General features: G+C 49.3%; 1 protein-coding gene across 1 annotated transcript in view; it reads right to left on the reverse strand.

Moving 5' to 3' along the window:
• Positions 1-17,690, reverse strand: part of IPO7 (importin 7) — a 188,326-nt gene that overhangs the window by 80,613 nt on the left and 90,023 nt on the right. Inside the window, 2 exon segments of the mRNA XM_030201007.1 lie at positions 17,220-17,320; positions 17,323-17,335. Coding sequence (XP_030056867.1) covers positions 17,220-17,320; positions 17,323-17,335 — 114 coding nt within the window.

A 17,690-nucleotide genomic window follows, 5' to 3' on the forward strand; every position in this document is an offset into this window, starting at 1 on the left:
GTGGGCCTGAAGCCTGGAACCAGAACTGAGGGACTTGTGGTTGGCTCGAGATGCGAAGAGATCTACCAGGGGGGTGCCCCACACCTGGAAGATCTGTCGCACTACACGGGAATTGAGCATAATCCTGCTCAACCTGTCGGCCAGACTGTTTACGCCTGCCAGATATGTGGCTTGGAGCACCATGCCGTGACGGCGAGCCCAGAGCCACATGCTGACGGCTTCCTGACACAGGGGGCGAGATCCGGTGCCCCCCTGCTTGTTGACGTAGTACATGGCAACCTGGTTGTCTGTCTGAATTTGGATAATTTGGTGGGACAGCTGATCTCTGAAAGCCTTCAGAGCGTTCCAGATCGCTCGCAACTCCAGAAGATTGATCTGCAGATCGCGTTCCTGGAGGGACCAGCTTCCTTGGGTGTGAAGCCCATCGACATGAGCTCCCCATCCCAGGAGAGACGCATCCGTGGTCAGCACTTTTTGTGGCTGAGGAATTTGGAAAGGACGTCCCAGAGTCAGATTGGACCAAATCGTCCACCAATACAGGGATTTGAGAAAACTCGTGGACAGGTGGATCACGTCTTCTAGATCCCCAGCAGGCCTGAAACACTGGGGAAGTAGGGTCCATTGGGCATGATCTCATGTGAAGGCGGGCCATGGAGTCACATGAACGTGAATGGCCATGTGGCACCAGCAATCTCAACATCTGCCGAGCTGTGATCTGCTGGGACCGCTAGCACCCGCGAGACGAGGGACAACAAGTTGTTGGCTCTCGCCTCTGGGAGATAGGCGCAGAGCCGTCCCGAGAATCCAGCAGAAGCTCCTATGAATTCGAGTTTCTGCACTGGGAGAGATGGACTTTGGATAATTTATCACAAACCCCAGTAGCTCAGGAGGCGAAAGTAATCTGAATGGACTGCAGGGCTCCGCCTCGGAGTGGTTCTTCACCCAGCCAATCGTCGAGATATGGGAACACGTGCCACCCAGCCTGCGACAGTGCCGCTGCTATACAGCCAAGCACTTTGTGAACACCCTGGGCGCAGAGGCGAGCCCAAAGGTAGCACACAGTACTGGACTCAGTGACGTGTGCCCAGCTGAAATCGCAGATACTGCCTGTGAGCTGGCAGTATCGGGATGTGTGTGTAGGCATCCTTCAAGTCCAGAGAGCATAGCCAATCGTTTTCCTGAATCATAGGAAGAAGGGTGCCCAGGGAAAGCATCCTGAACTTTTTTTTTGACCAGATATTTGTTCAGGGCCCTTAGGTCTAGGATGGGACGCATCCCCCCTGTTTTCTTTTCCACAAGGAAGTACCTGGAATAGAATCCCAGCCCTTCCTGCCCGGATGGCACGGGCTCGACCGCATTGGCGCTGAGAAGGGCGGAGAGTTCCTCTGCAAGTACCTGCTTGTGCTGGAAGCTGTAAGACTGAGCTCCCGGCGGACAATTTGGAGGTTTTGAGGCCAAATTGAGGGTGTATCCTTGCCGGACTATTTGAAGAACCCACTGATCGGAGGTTATGAGAGGCCACCTTTGGTGAAAAGCTTTCAACCTCCCTCCGACTGGCAGGTCGCCCGACACTGACACTTGGATGTCGGCTATGCTCTGCTGGAGCCAGTCAAAAGCTCGTCCCTTACTTTTGCTGGGGAGCCGAGCGGCCTTGCTGAGGCGCACGCTGCTGACGAGAGCGAGCGCGCTGGGGCTTAGCCTGGGCCGCAAGCTGTCGAGAAGGAGGATTGTACCTACGCTTACCAGAAGAGTAGGGAACAGTCTTCCTTCCCCCAAAAAATCTTCTACCTGTAGAGGTAGGGCGGGAGAACTTGTCGAAAGCGGTGTCCCGCTGGTGGAGCTGCTCTACCACCTGTTCGACTTTCTCCCCAAAAATATTATCCGCACGGCAAGGCGAGTCCGCAATCCGCTGCTGGATTCTATTCTCCAGGTCGGAGGCACGCAGCCATGAGAGCCTGCGCATCACCACACCTTGAGCAGCGACCCTGGACGCAACATCAAAGGTGTCATACACCCCCTCTGGCCAGGAATTTTCTGCACGCCTTCAGCTGCCTGACCACCTCCTGAAAAGGCTTGGCTTGCTCAGGGGGAAGCGCATCAACCAAGCCCGCCAACTGCCGCACATTGTTCCGCATGTGTATGCTCGTGTAGAGCTGGTAGGACTGAATTTTGGTCACGAGTATAGAGGAATGGTAGGCCTTCCTCCCAAAGGAGTCTAAGGTTCTAGAGTCTTTGCCCGGGGGCGCCGAAGCATGCTCTCTAGAACTCTTAGCCTTCTTTAGGGCCAGATCCACAACTCCAGAATCATGTGGCAACTGAGTGCGCATCAGCTCTGGGTCCCCATGGATCCGGTACTGGGACTCGATCTTCTTGGGAATGTGGGGATTACTTAGAGGCTTGGTCCAGTTCGCCAGCAATGTCTTTTTTAGGACATGGTGCATGGGTACAGTGGACGCTTCCTTAGGTGGAGAAGGATAGTCCAGGAGCTCAAACATTTCAGCCCTGGGCTCGTCCTCCACAACCACCGGGAAGGGGATGGCCGTAGACATCTCCCGGACAAAGGAAGCAAAAGACTCTCGGGAAGAGAAAGCTGTCTCTCAGGAGAGGGAGTGGGATCGGAAGGAAGACCTTCAGACTCCTCGTCAGAGAAATATCTGGGGTCTTCTTCCTCTTCCCACGAGGCCTCACCCTCGGTGTCAGACACAAGTTCAAGGAACCTGTGTCTGCAACCTCGCCCGACTCGACTCTGTGGAGCCACGTCCACGATGGGGGCGTCGAGAGGTAGACTCCCTCGCCCGCATCGGCGAAGCTCCCTCCGCCGACGTAGTCAGGGAGCCTTCCTGGGAGGCGACGGCAGCCGGTACCGCACGCGGCACCGACGCCGGAGACCTCACCTCGGGCGATGGACCAGCCGGCGCCACGCTCGACGGTACCGGAGGCGCAAGCACCGCCGGTACCAGAGGGGTAGGGCGCAACAGCTCTCCCAGAATCTCTGGGAGAACGGCCCGGAGGCTCTCGTTCAGAGCGGCTGCAGAGAAAGGCATGGATGTCGATGCAGGCGTCGACGTCAGAACCTGTTCCGGGCGTGGAGGCTGTTCCGGGCTGTCCAGAGCGGAGCGCATCGACACCTCCTGGACAGAGGGTGAGCGGTCCTCTCGGTGCCGATGCCTACTGGGTGCCGACTCCCTCGGCGACCCAGAGCTCTCGGTGCCGACACGGGAAGGAGACCGATGACGATGCTTCTTCGATTTCTTGGAACGAAGCATGTCACCGGAGCTTCCCGGCACCGACGAGGAGGACGTAGAATCCAACCGTCGCTTCCTCGGGGCCGAGGCCGAAGGAGGTCGGTCTCGGGGGGGGCTGTACCGCAGGAGCCCTCAGGGTAGGGGGAGACCCACCCGAAGGCTCACCGCCACCAGCAGGGGAATGGACAGCCCTCACCTGCACTCCAGACGAAGCACCACCGTCCGACGACATCAGCCGACGAGGTCCCGATACCACCGACGTCGATGCAGCTGTCCGATGTCGAGGGCCGATGCCTCGATGCACTGGCGGCCGAGGAAGAAGTTCTGGACGCTGAAGACGTCGATGCACTCGATACCCCCGGTGCCGATGTCGACGAAGAGCCTGAGAACAAAACGTTCCACTGGGCCAATCTCACTACCTGAGTCCGCTTTTGCAAAAGGGAACACAGACTACAGGCCTGTGGGCGGTGCCCAGCCCCCAAGCACTGAAGACACGACGCATGCCTGTCAGTGAGCGAGATGACCCGGGCGCACTGGGTGCACTTCTTGAAGCCGCTGTGAGACTTCGATGTCATGGGCGGAAAAATCACGCCGGCGAGATCAAAAGTCGAAATGGCGGAAAAGGCACCCGAAAAACAAGGGGAAGAAAACTTCGACCCGAGGCCTAAAAGCGGCCTACCCCGACGACGAAAGAAAACTTACCGGGGCGAAAAAGCTGGAAATAGCGGGGGGAACAGAGACCGAAGAGTCTCTTTCCACACACAGAATGGGTTGTTTTTTTTTTTTTTTTTTTTTGAAACAACACGAAGAACGCGCGAGGTCGACTTTGCGGGGCACGACACAGCGAAAACACGACCGTACCGAGCGCGGACAAAAGAAGACTGACGAACACGAGCCGGTTCGTGCGGGAAGACGGCCGCGCATGCGCGGTGCGCATGAGCGCGCGAGGACTAGCAAAGGCCTTTGCTAGTAAAGTGTTCCGATTGGAGGGGCTGCCGTGGACGTCACCCATCAGTGAGAACAAGCAGCCTGCTTTTCCTCGGAGAATTTGGTTGTACCTAGTTTTCTTTCCTCGAGTCTTACCAAACCAGCAGAAGTGTGGGCTGTCTCTCTCTACCAGCAGATGGAGACAGAGAACAAAAAATTGTGGCTTTTACCCTACAAGGGCATCATGCAGTCTGCTTCTCCTCAATATTTCTCAAACAAAGCTTATAGACCACAGCTTCCCAGACAGGATCATGAAAAACCCATGTTTAAGGTTATGGCCTGGACAGGTACTCCTATAGGGCGTCACTGCCTTGTGCTGCCCAGTGATCATGGCTGCAAAAAGATTGGTGAGAGCTGCAGTAGACCTTCCCCAATTTCTTCAAAACAGGTGGGAAAGGGAAGAATCTCCTACTGGAGAAATGAACTTAGAACTGGGATACTCCCAAACAATAATCTGAACTTTGAGGGAGATTAATGAAAACTACCACACACTATCAAAATTAACTTTAGTTTTTAGAATATTAAAGTCAGGTGGGATTCAGAACTGATCTGGCAAGACTCGAGGAAAAGAAAATTAGTAAATATAACCTGGATGGAAGAACATACAGTGTTTTCTATTTCTATTTGCTGATAAAGGGGCATAACCTATATGTTTGGAGGGCGATAAGGAAGACTGGATTTCAACTTTAAATCTTAGGTTTGTAGACTAAGTTCCTTTGATAAGTTTGGTCAAAAGACTGAGGAGCTAAACAAGCAAAAGAAATCCTACATGTTAACTCTAGTCTAATGCCAGTAGAGGAGCACAAGTTTAGGCAGTTACACTGAGAGGACCTAAGCAACCAAACCAGGGAATAAAGAATGAGAAAGAAAGTCTTCACAATTAGAAAGAATTGCTGGTCAAGGTAGCACCATATTTAAAAAAAAAAATAGTTAAAAGTATGACTATTGAGAATGTAGGATTTTATATTTTCCTTCATCATTCCTATCATCTGTTTTCAGACCCTTCCCATCTGTCTTACAGTTTACCCACTTTTGCCTGTTTTTTCATGTCCAGTCTTATTACCAATTCACAATAACCACCACAAAGTGAATGCCAATACAAAAAGGGTAACAGTGAAAGAACCAATAGGATGCACAGATGCGATTTAACTTTTATTTTTTTGTTGTTGGGGAAGAGCAGTAGTCCTCTATGGACAAGGGCTGTTCAATCCCCCTTCAAAGTGGAATGTACTAGAGTTTGTTTTCATTTCTGTGCTAACAGCAGCATGTGCAATGGCAGCATTCATCTCCTCCTGTTCCTTTGGGTTTTCAATTCAAGTGGAGCCAGGGCCCTCTCCCCTCAATTTTATATCCCATCTAATCTCACTCTCAATTACAAATGACAATCCTTGGACAGAGGCTAAGGGCCAGGACTCCTTTCAGAACTGTACAATCACTAGCACTACATCCGGTCAACTCTCACCCCTCAATGCTATCTCCACAGCTCCCCGTGCCAAAATCTAACCCAGGAATCAAACAAGTCCTTCTTATAACACAGCTCAGCACTGCCACTGCCAGTAAGGCAAACATGCTGAGTGCAAACATTAAGCTTGCACCACTAACATGCTAACAAATTGCTGAAAGAACTATTTACCGGGACTCAATTTGAAGTTTTAAGTTTAACTTATGTTACTTTCTGACAGACATCACATTACTGTTTGCGTTTATACAGTTATAGTCTTAATTTATAGTCAGTTATTCTAATTAGGATAACAGGGGAGAAGTCTCCTTACAGAGTTTTAAGGTAAAATTATGTATCATACCTGATAATTTTCTTTCCATTAATCATAGCTGATCAATCCATAGACTGGTGGGTTGTGTCCATCTACCAGCAGGTGGAGATAGAGAGCAATCCTTTTGCCTCCCTATATGTGGTCATGTGCTGCCGGAAACTCCTCAGTATGTCGATATCCAAGCTCCATCCGCAGGACTCAGCACTTAGAGAATTACACCCACAAAGGGACACTCTGCCCAGCTCACCACCGCCGAAACGGGGGAGGGGAATTAACCCAGCTCATCCACACACAAGTGGGGGAGGGGAATTCGTCCAGCTCATCCCCGTGGAGCGGGGGAGGGACACCACCCCGCCGATGCGGGGGGATCTGGCTTATCCTGCAACCGCAACCGCGGGAGGAGCTGACTGACCCTAACACCGCCAAAGCGGGAGGGGTTCAAAGCTGCCCTACAGCCACACGAAGCGGGAGGGAGTGCCGGCAGAATTTATGTCTCAATCCAGCCCCGTAAAACGGAGGGGAGAGGAATGCAGCAGCTCACTGTAACACAAACTCGTCTCAACTCTTGAATAATCCAATTGAAAAAACTTGAACACGAAGTCCTCCTGAACAGGAACTGAAGACTAAACTTGAACCTGAAATGCAACCAGAATATAAACAGTACAGATATCTGGGAGGGGCTATGGATTGATCAGCTATGATTAATGGAAAGAAAATTATCAGGTATGATACATAATTTTACCTTCCATATCATCATGCTGATCAATCCATAGACTGGTGGGATGTACCAAAGCAGTACTCACCCAGAGCGGGACATTGAAATCCCTGACCGCAACACTGAAGCTCCAAACCGGGCCTCCGCCCGAGCAGCCACAGTCAAGCGGTAATGCCTGGAGAAGGTATGGGCCGATGCCCAAGTTGCTGCCTTGCATATCTCTTCCAAGGAGACGGACCCGGCCTCTGCCATCGAGGCCGCCTGAGCTCTAGTGGAGTGAGCCTTCAGCTGGATAGGCGGCACCTTCCCCGCGGCCACATAAGCCGCTGCAATGGCTTCCTTGACCCATCTTACCACTGTAGGCTTAGCAGCCTGCAGACCCTTACGAGGACCTGCAAACAGGACAAACAGATGATCCGACTTCCGGAAATCATTGGTCACTTCCAAGTATCTGATGATGACTCGTCTCACATCCAGATATTTGAGAGCAGAGTATTCCTCTGGGTAGTCCTCCCTACGAAAGGAAGGGAGACAGAGCTGCTGATTCACATGGAAGCGAGAAACAATCTTGGGCAGGAAGGAAGGCACTGTGCGAATAGTCACTCCTGCCTCAGTGAACTGCAGAAAAGGCTCTCGACATGAGAGTGCCTGGAGCTCGGAAACTCTTCTGGCTGAAGTGATAGCCACCAAAAAGACTGCTTTCAACGTCAGGTCTTTCAGAGATGCCCTCGACAAGGGTTCAAAAGGCGGCTTCTGCAAGGCTCTTAGCACCAGGTTGAGATTCCACGCAGGCACCACTGAGTGCAGAGGAGGGCGCAGGTGATTAACTCCCTTGAGAAAACGTACCACATCTGGCTGCGAAGCAGGGAAGCACCCTTCAGGCGGCCCCTGAAGCAAGCCAGAGCCGCTACCTGGACTTTAAGGGAACTGAGCGACAGGCCTTTCTCCAGACCTTCTTGCAGGAACGCCAACACTGAAGAAATTGGAGCAGTGAAGGGAGAAAGTGAGCCTGCTTCACACCACGCTGCAAAAGTACGCCAAACCCTGGCGTAAGCAGTAGAAGTAGAGCGCTTCCTCGCTCTCAGCATAGTGGCGATGACCTTGTCTGAGAAGCCCTTCTTCCTCAGACGCTGCCGCTCAATAGCCAGGCCGTAAGACCAAAGGGGGAGGGATCCTCCATCACCACGGGACCCTGATGCAACAGGCCCTGCTCCACTGGCAGCCGCAGTGGTCCGTCCACTGAGAGCCTGATCAAGTCTGCATACCAGGGACGTCTGGGCCAGTCCGGACCCACCAGGATTATCCGGCCCGGATGCTTTGCCACCCGGTCTAGTACCCTGCCCAACATGGGCCAGGGCGGGAACACATAGAGAAGCTCCTGTGTCGGCCACTGTTGGAGAAGAGCATCTACTCCCAGAGATCGAGGGTCCCGTCCTCTGCTGAAAAAGCGCGGCACTTGGCAATTGGCCGATGACGCCATCAGATCTAGGCTCGGCTGGCCCCAGCGCTTCGTGATGTCCAAGAACGCCTGAGCCGATAACTGCCACTCTCCGGGATCCAAGGTATGGCGACTGAGAAAGTCCGCCTTGACATTCATGACTCCGGCAATGTGGGCCGCTGACAGCTGTTCCAGGTTCGCTTCCGCCCACTGGCATAGATTCATGGCCTCCTTGGCTAGAGGGGCGCTCTTGGTACCTCCCTGGCGGTTGACATAGGCCACAGCCGTGGCATTGTCCGACAGGACCCGTACTGGCTTCAACGCCAGTACCGGGAGGAACTCCAAAAGTGCCAACCGAATGGCTCTGAGTTCCAGGAGGTTGATAGACCACTTTGCCTCTGCAGGAAACCAGAGCCCCTGCGCTGTCCTTCCCAAGCAGTGGGCTCCCCAGCCCGTCAAAGAGGTGTCCGTCGTGACGACAATCCACTCCGGGGTCACAAGAGGCATCCCTGCAGACAACTTGTCTGTCTTCAGCCACCAGCTCAGCGCCTTGCGCACTGCTGGGTCCAAGGGAAGGCGCACAGCATAATCCTCCGACACCGGAGTCCAGCGCTGCAGCAGACAGTGTTGTAGTGGTCTCATATGAGCCCTGGCCCAGGGCACTACTTCCATCGTGGCCGTCATAGAGCCCAACAGCTGCACATAGTCCCAAGCCCGAAGCGAAGAGGCTACTAGGAACTGGTCCACCTGAGCCTGAAGTTTGACAATCCGATTGTCCGGCAGGAACACTCTGCCCACTTGGGTGTCGAATCGAACTCCCAGATACTCCAGGGACTGAGTCGGCCGCAGCTGGCTTTTCTCCCAGTTGATGATCCATCCCAGGGAGCTCAAAAGAGCAACTACCCGGTCCACAGCTTTGCCGCACTCTGCATAAGAGGGGGCTCGGATCAACCAGTCGTCCAGATAAGGATGGACTTGTATACCTTCCTTTCGTAGGAAGGCCGCGATGACCACCATTACTTTGGAAAAGGTCCGCGGAGCAGTAGCCAACCCGAATGGGAGGGCTCTGAACTGGAAGTGTCGTCCCAGGACTGCAAAACGCAGGAAGCGTTGATGAGGAGGCCAGATGGGAATATGCAGGTACGCTTCCTTGATGTCCAAGGAAGCCAAGAACTCTCCTGCCTTCACTGCCGCTATAACAGAGCGGAGAGTCTCCATGCGAAAGTGCCGCACTTTCAAGGCCCGATTGACCCCTTTGAGGTCGAGGATAGGCCGGACAGAACCTCCTTTCTTTGGTACCACAAAGTAAATGGAGTAACGTCCCTTGCCAAGCTGACTTTCTGGCACAGGAATGACCGCGCCCAGGCGGATCAGATTGTCCAAGGTCTGCTGCACTGCCACAGCTTTGACCGGAGACTTGCAGGGAGAGAGTACAAACCCGTCTTTTAAGGGTCGGCAGAACTCTAGCTTGTAGCCGTCTCTGATGACTTCCAGCACCCACGCGTCTGAAGTTATTGTGGTCCACTCGCCCAGAAACGAGGACAGCCGTCCTCCAATCTGCACTGGGGCGTGGACCAAGGCCCCGTCATTGGGTACGAGACCCTGGGGGAGGACCGGAGGAAGCACCTCCGGGACGGCGGTCTCTGCGAAAGGAATGCTGCTTGGGGGAGAAATTCCTCTTGAAGGAAGAGGGGGCAGAGGAACCCGACTTGCCCGAGCGGTACCGACGGGCTTCCTGCAACCGTCCTCTGGAGGTACCGGGACGAGTACTAGCCCGAGCCCTGACCTCTGGTAATTTCTTGCCCTTAGACGTGCCGAGATCGGTCACGATTTTGTCCAGCTCGACCCCAAAGAGCAGCTTGCCTTTAAAAGGCAATCTAGCCAGGCGGGATTTAGAGGCGTGGTCAGCAGACCAATGTTTCAGCCAAAGCCACCGCCGCGCAGAGATTGTCTGAGCCATGCCTTTAGCTGAGGCCCTCAAGACATCATACAGCAAGTCTGCCAAATAGGCTAAGCCCGATTCCAGGGCCGGCCAATCAGCCCTCAAGGAATGATCCGAGGGGGAAGCCCGCTGCACCATAGTCAGGCACGCCCTGGCCACATAGGAGCCGCAAACTGAGGCCTGCAAACTTAAAGCAGCCGCCTCAAAGGACGACCTTAAGGCCGCCTCCAATCTTCTGTCTTGGGCGTCCTTTAGGGCCGTGCCACCTTCCACCGGCAACGCCGTTTCTTAGTCACCGCAGTGATTAAAGAATCCACGGTAGGCCACAGATAGGCCTCACGTTCACTCACAGCCAAAGGATAGAGGCGGGACATAGCCCTAGCCACTTTAAGGCTCGCTTCCGGGACATCCCATTGAGCCGAAATTAAGGTGTGCATGGCATCATGCACGTGGAAGGTTCTAGGCGGGCGCTTCGTCCCCAGCATAATGGCAGAGCCAACAGGGGCTGAGGGAGAGACGTCCTACGGAGAGGAAATCTTCAAAGTGTCCATGGCCTGTAACAACAGGTTGGGCAAATCCTCTGGGCTAAAAAGCCGCGCTGCAGAGGGGTCATCCGCTCCATCCGAGCGGGGATCCGTCTCCTCCAAGGAATCCGCAAAGGACCGTTGGGAGACCTCAGACACGCTGCCCTCATCTACATCGGAGGAGACAAAGTCCTCCAAGGCCTGGGAATCAACCCGAGGGCATTTACCTCTGGGAACCTCAACCTCTTTACCAGACGAGGGAGCAGGGGCAGCGTTTTGCATGAGGAAAACCTGATGCAGCAGCAAAACAAACTCGGGGGAGAAACCCCCCAGACTGTGCACTTCCGCAGCCTGGGCAACAGCCCTAGACGCACCCTCAACCGGCGCTCGCAAGAGCGGGGGAGAGACATGCTGCGCATCCAAAATGGCGTCCGGCACAACACTCTGCGAAGGAGCCGCGCGGGAAGAACGGCGCTTAACTTTAGCCGCTTTTGTGCCGTCGCCCAAATTAAGGGCGTTCATGGCATTAATGTCTCCTACCTCAAGGGCGGGCCCACGAAGAAGCCGTCCGAGCCGCGTGGCCGGCCAAGATGGCGGAGGCGAGGAGCGGGGGATGGGCGTTTATGGCGGGAAAACCCGCCACGCCGGAGGAAGGACCGGGACATTCATCGGTCACGAAACTGTCACCCAACAAGGGCGAATCAGGCTGTAAGACCCCCACATCCCCTCTAGAAGCGCTCAAGCGATCCGGGGAGCGACCCTTTGCGCCCTCGCCCTCCGACGCCATATGCCACGAGGAGAAGAATCGGGGAACCCCCTGCCCGCTATAAAAAGGTAAAAATTACCTGCTGTCCGCTCCGAGCTGTAACGAACTGGTGTCCCAGTGAGTAGCTGCAATGAACGTTTAAATAAACGTCGAAATAACGCCTTTAAGGACGTTCAAAAATTTTTTTTTTTAACGGAGCCAGCGGGAGGGGGGAGAAAAGGAGGGACCTGGCACCACCAGGTTTGCACTTGCTCAAAAGAGCCCTCAACCCCAGGCACTCAACAAAACCTAAAAATTAGGCTTGGAGGCCTAGCCAGAGCTGCTGCTGTGTGTGACCACCACCTGCTGAGATAGAGAACATACTGAGGAGTTTCCGGCAGCACATGACCACATATAGGGAGGCAAAAGTTTGCTCTCTATCTCCACCTGCTGGTAGATGGACACAACCCACCAGTCTATGGATTGATCAGCTTGATGATATGGAAATGTCTGTTTCTTGGAGAAACTGGTCCAGGAACCAACAAGAGGGGGTGCTATTTTAGATCTAGTCCTTGGTGGAGTGCAGTGCATAGTACGAGAGGTAACGGTGTTGGATTAACTGAGAAACAGTGATAATAACATGATCAAGTCTGAGCTACTATCTGGAATGAAGCCACAAAGGAAATCTACTATATTAGCATTTAATTTTTGAAAGAGTGACCAGGATAAAATGAGGAAAATGTTTAAAAAGGTAAAAGGATCGGTTGCAAAGTTTGGGACATTAAATCAGGGATGGTTGTTGTTTATAAATACCATCTTGGAAGCCCAGATCAGATGTATTCCACGTATTTACAAAGGTGGAAAAAGGAGAAAACGAAAGCCAGAATAGTTAATAAGATGAAGTGGAAGAGGCTATTAAAGCCAAAAGAATGTTGCTCAAAGAATGGAAAAAGGACCAAAATGAAGAAAATAAGAAGAAACATAAGCACTGTCAAGCTAGATGCAAAGCATTGATAAAGGCGGCTAAAAGAGAACGTGTAGAGAAACTTGCCACAGAGGAAGGCTAAAAGAGAATATGCCGAGAAACTTGCCGCAGAGGCAAAAACTAACAGTAACAATTTTGAGATGTCACTAAATATCTCCAACAGTCCAGTTCCCGCTATTGCTGGCTTTTACCCATTTAGGTTGCAGTTTACAGTGGCAGGGAAATCCAGATGGGTCTCTACTGTGGTGTAGGCTTGGAAAGTATTCCTACAGCTTGGTTGTAAAGATCTACCAGCTGCTGTGCTTGCGGGGACTGCCTCAGAGACAAACAACAGAGGAATAGATGGGTCACAGTAGGCTCTGGTAGACTAAGATCTGTGACACAAGCTTTGCCCCTGTCAAATTCTTTTGCAGCGTTGCATCATTATGATGCTGAAAAAAAGAAGTACTGTGGTGGAACCAGAGGCAATGAAAGCAGCACAACCCAAGAAACATCCCCCCCAAAAAATGACAGAATGTTGAAAAGCAGAAAATTCTTACTGCTTGGAGACTCCATTATCAGAGGCATTAACTTAGGAACACACTTCAGGGGTTCCAATCTAGTGAAACGTCTTCCAGGATCTTCAGCTACAAGATGAACAGACCAAGTACTGAAAGTGATTCGAGAAGAGAGCGAAGCTTCAAACACTGATGTTGTAATTCACCTAGGAACAAATGACCTGGCCAACAATAGCAAGTTTATAGCACAGAGAGCATTCCAGAAGCTAAGGGAGGGACTGAAATCTTTGGTTTGGACTGTGGCTTTTTCTGAAGTAATTCCTACGTGGGAAAGGGGAGAGGAAAAACTATGCAAAACAGTGGAATTCAATACGTGGCTTGGGTCTTGGTGTAAAGAAGAAGGTTTTAAATACATAGGAGCATGGGGTAATACGTGGAAAATTAACAGGCTCTACTGTAATGAAGGGCTACATCTTTCTGCGATGGGAAAAAGGATCCTTGAAGAGAAATTCAGACAGTATGTTTCTAGACATTTAAACTAGAGGGTGGGGGTGACAAATGGAAACAAGGGATTTCAGAAAGTCACTCCAGAATAAACATAATGGCAGAGGGAAAGATCATCTAAATATAGAAAACCACCTAAACTCACTAAGCACATGGAAAGCTATGAGCACAAATGCTCAGGGCAGTTTTAAATATTTATGGATCCAGATACCCAGTGAGATCTCCCAGTTGTTTGCTCTGAATTATGTCCCCTTGTTTCAGCGGCTCTGTAGAGACCTGGCAAGTTGGCGAGGCAGATGGCTGTCTTGGTAGGGACGGATCACGGTTGTTAGAATGAATATCTTGCCCAGGTTATTGTTTTTGTTTCAGACTTTACCAACTTTGGTTCCCAAGTTTGAGTTAAGGAGGTTGCAATAGGATATCTTGAGTTTCCTTTGGGGCAGTAGTGCACCGTGATTAAATAGAAAAGTGATGTGGTGGACAGGGAGTGCCCAATTTAGATTAGTACTATTGGGCAGCTCAGTTGACGCTCATCTCCGCCTGGAATCAGGAGCACTTATGGATCAAGTTTATGTACAGGATTATACTTTGAAATCAGTTTTGTGGGCCTCTCTCCGCTCCAGGGTCTACAGCCAGTTAACTGATAACTCATTGTCCGCCATTTGTTAACAATGTGGGGATCCCTCAGGCTCCGATTTCAGAAGTCCAGAGTATCTTCTTCATATGCCCATATTAGTGTGGACCCAGGGTTTTCAGCGGGAATTAGGCACCTCGTCTGCACACGATAGGCAATCCAGGGGTTGGTCCGCTTCAGGGATCTTCTGGATGTGGGTGAATTGCATTCCTTTGGGGAGCTTAAAGAGCAGTATACCTTATCAGAGTCAGATATTTTCTTTTATTTACAGGTTAAGCACTAATATTCCAACAGAGGTGGTTGACAGATCTGGATGATTATGAATTTGAAAATCGGGGGGGTCTGTGGGAAAGATGCGGGGAACTATTTCCATTCTTTATAAGTTTATAAGGGGTACTGACTTCCAGAAGTATGCTTACATGTCTCAATGGGACATGATCTGAATGCTGAATTACTGCGATTGTGAACGGAAAGTAATAATTTTGGAGGTAAAGAAAGCCTCACTGTGTGTGCTTTTGAAGGAAAATGCTTATAAAATTCTTACACGTTGGTACTACACGCCTATGTGACTACATGCCATGTTTCTCCCAATACCCCACAATTGTTGGCGCTGTAGAGATGGGATTGGAACCTTTATGCACATTTGGTGGTCTGTGAGCGGAATAAAGCCCTTCTGGGTTTCTCAGATCGCTGCTTTTTTCTCATAAACCACAATGGTGTTTGTTGGGACTGGGTAACAGACGTGGTTTAAAGTGGCAGTGTTGTCTTCAGAGAATGTGTTTGACAGCTGCAAAAAGTGTTATTGCAAGTCATTGGAAACAATGACCTACTGAATTTGATTGGATTTTGAAATTATCATTGATTGGAGAAATGGAACAACTCGCAGATAAGAGATTGGGCCAGTATGACCAGGCTTCTGATCTTTGGACTCATTTTGTTACTTTAACCCAGAATTCTTAAAGATTCTGAGGGGATGCGATTAGGGAGGGGGTGGTTAGGGGTGTCTAGTTGGAGGATGGGGTATTTAGCACCTTGGATTGCATGTTTGTTACGATTACAAGTGTACTTTGTGTGGCTTGAGGGTTTTCAATGATAATTTGTACTGGATGCATTATGTTCAAATTCCTTGTTTTTTCAATAAAATTTAATGTTAAAAAAAATAGTGGAAACTATTATAAACATGGTTTAATTGGACAGAGCCAGTATGGTTTCAGCCAAGGGAAGTCTTGTCTCATCAATCTGCTTCATTTCTCTGAAGACGTGAATAAACATGTAGATAAAGGTGAGCCAGTTGATGTAGTGTATCTAGATTTTCAGAAAGCTTTTGACAAAGTTCCTCGTGAGAGACTCCTGAGAAAATTAGAGTCATGGGATAGGAGGCAATGTTCTGTTGTGGATTAGGAATTGGTTATTGGATGGGAAACAGAGGGTAGGGTCAAATGGTCATTTCTATCAATGGAGGAGGGTGAAGAGGAGTGCCGCAGGGATCTAAACTGGAACCAGTGCTATTTAACATATTTATAAATGATCTGGAAAGCAGAACAACAAGTGAGGTATATACATTTGCAGAAGACCTTAAGAAATTAGAAGACTGGACATCCAAATGACAGATGAAATTTAATGTGGACAAATAAAAAGTGATGCACATTGGGAAGAATCATCCAAATCATAGTTATCTGATGCTAGGGTCGGCACTCAAGAAAAAGATCTAGGTGTTGTTGTAGACAATATACTGAAATCTTTTGTACAGTCTGCGGTGGCGGCGGCCAAAAAAAGCAAACAGGATGCCAGGAATTATTAGGAAAGGGATGGTAAATAAGGACCAAAATACTATAATGCCTCTGTATCGTACCATGGTGCGACCTCATCTCAAGTACTGTGTTCAGTTTTGCTCACCTTATCTCAAAAATGATATAGCGGAATTAGAAAAGGTTCAAAGAAGAGCAACCAAAATAATAGAGGGGATGGAACTCCTCTCATATAAGGAAAGGCTAAAGAGGTTAGGGCTCTTCAGCCTGGAAGAGATAAATGAGGGGGATATGATTAAGGTCTATAAAATACGGAACGGTGAAGAACAAGTAGAAGTGAATCGAATTTTTATTCTTTCAAAAAGTACGACTAGGGGACAACTCAATTAAGTTACAAGGAAACACCTTTAAAACAAATAGGAGGAAATATTTTTTCACACAACAAATAGTTAAGCTCTGGAACACACTGCCGGAGGATGTGTTAATAGCAGTTAACATATCTCAGTTTACTTCCAAAATATTTTACTGATGACACTGCAAAGAAAGGATACATCAAACACTAGAAATAGACACAAAGTCAAATATCCGAATATATGCAGTAAAGTCAGTGGGTAAAAAGTCAGTCATCAAACTTTTCTTAATTCCCCCACACACTTCCCCATCTCTACCCATAATCCTTCCAACCCTCTATGCCCCTATGTTAACAATTTATGTGTAAAAGTATACATATTCAAACAACTACAGCAGATACTGTTCAACAGAGTAAAGCAGGCTTCAAACAAATCAATATTCAGTGTTTAAAAAAAGGTTTGGACACGTTCTTGGAGGAAAAGTCCATAGTCTGCTATTAAGACATACATGGGGAAGCCACAGTTTGCCCTGGGATTGGTAGCATGAATGCTGCCACTATTTGGGTTTCTGCCAGGCACTGTGACCTGGATTGGCCACTGTTGGCAACAGGATACTGGGCTAGATGGACCATTCGTCTGACCCAGTATGGCTTTTCTTATGTTATGCCTTTTATATTCCACTAATTCTCGTCAATGATTCTAAGCAGATTTCAAACAACTAGATTATATATCGAGGAACTTACAGATTATACCAAGATAAAGACATAGTAATAGCAAACCTAATGTTGTCCTAATAAAAAATATTTTCAAAACAAGACAGTTTTGATAGCTTTTTTTTTTTTTAAATAGTATAGCTAGATAAGAATCTTATCTCACAACGTAGAGTAGACCATGCACTAGCGCAGCTTAGCGAAAAACATTTTCACAGATGAAATACCTCCAGGATTTGGAAAGGATAAAACCATAGAATTGTGTGTTAGGTGATATCAGTTGACTGCTGGCCTACAGATAAATTGAATCATAAACTTCCACAATGTGCTATGAAGGAACTTAAATATAAGACAGTAAAGTTTGTAGATTACTAATACTGAGCTACAGCAATCTGACAAAAACTTTGCTCTGTGTCCTCTTACCTTCAAGAGTATTTCAGCCAAAGAACCAATCATATGTAGTGCTCCATCCTTTTTACGTGGATCTGCATTGGGCTCAGTGAGGTTCTGATAGCAGAAGCCATGGTCTTTTGGAGGACCTGAATTTGGGAGTTATGCACAGTGCTTGTAATATTTCAGCAACTGCCTATTTTCAACTAGCAACTTTAAAAGGTAGCAAGTATATAAATATATTTTCTCTTACACAAATCAAGTGCTTTGAGTCCAGTTAGCAATTATGCCAACACTAGAATTCAAAGAATCCTATATTGCCCAATAATATTATGCATTGGCATCTACTCTCCATGAAGTATAACACAGCAATACCAGAAACCACTACCATATAAAAATGTAGAAAGCCACTTAACATGCACAACCAGCACCACTGTACTTCTAAAAGATAAAGTCAGAGTCCACAAAATATATATATTTTACTGGTATATCATCAGGTCCTAA

This window comes from Microcaecilia unicolor, chromosome 4 (assembly GCF_901765095.1).
Source record: "Microcaecilia unicolor chromosome 4, aMicUni1.1, whole genome shotgun sequence".
Classification (NCBI taxonomy): domain Eukaryota; kingdom Metazoa; phylum Chordata; class Amphibia; order Gymnophiona; family Siphonopidae; genus Microcaecilia; species Microcaecilia unicolor.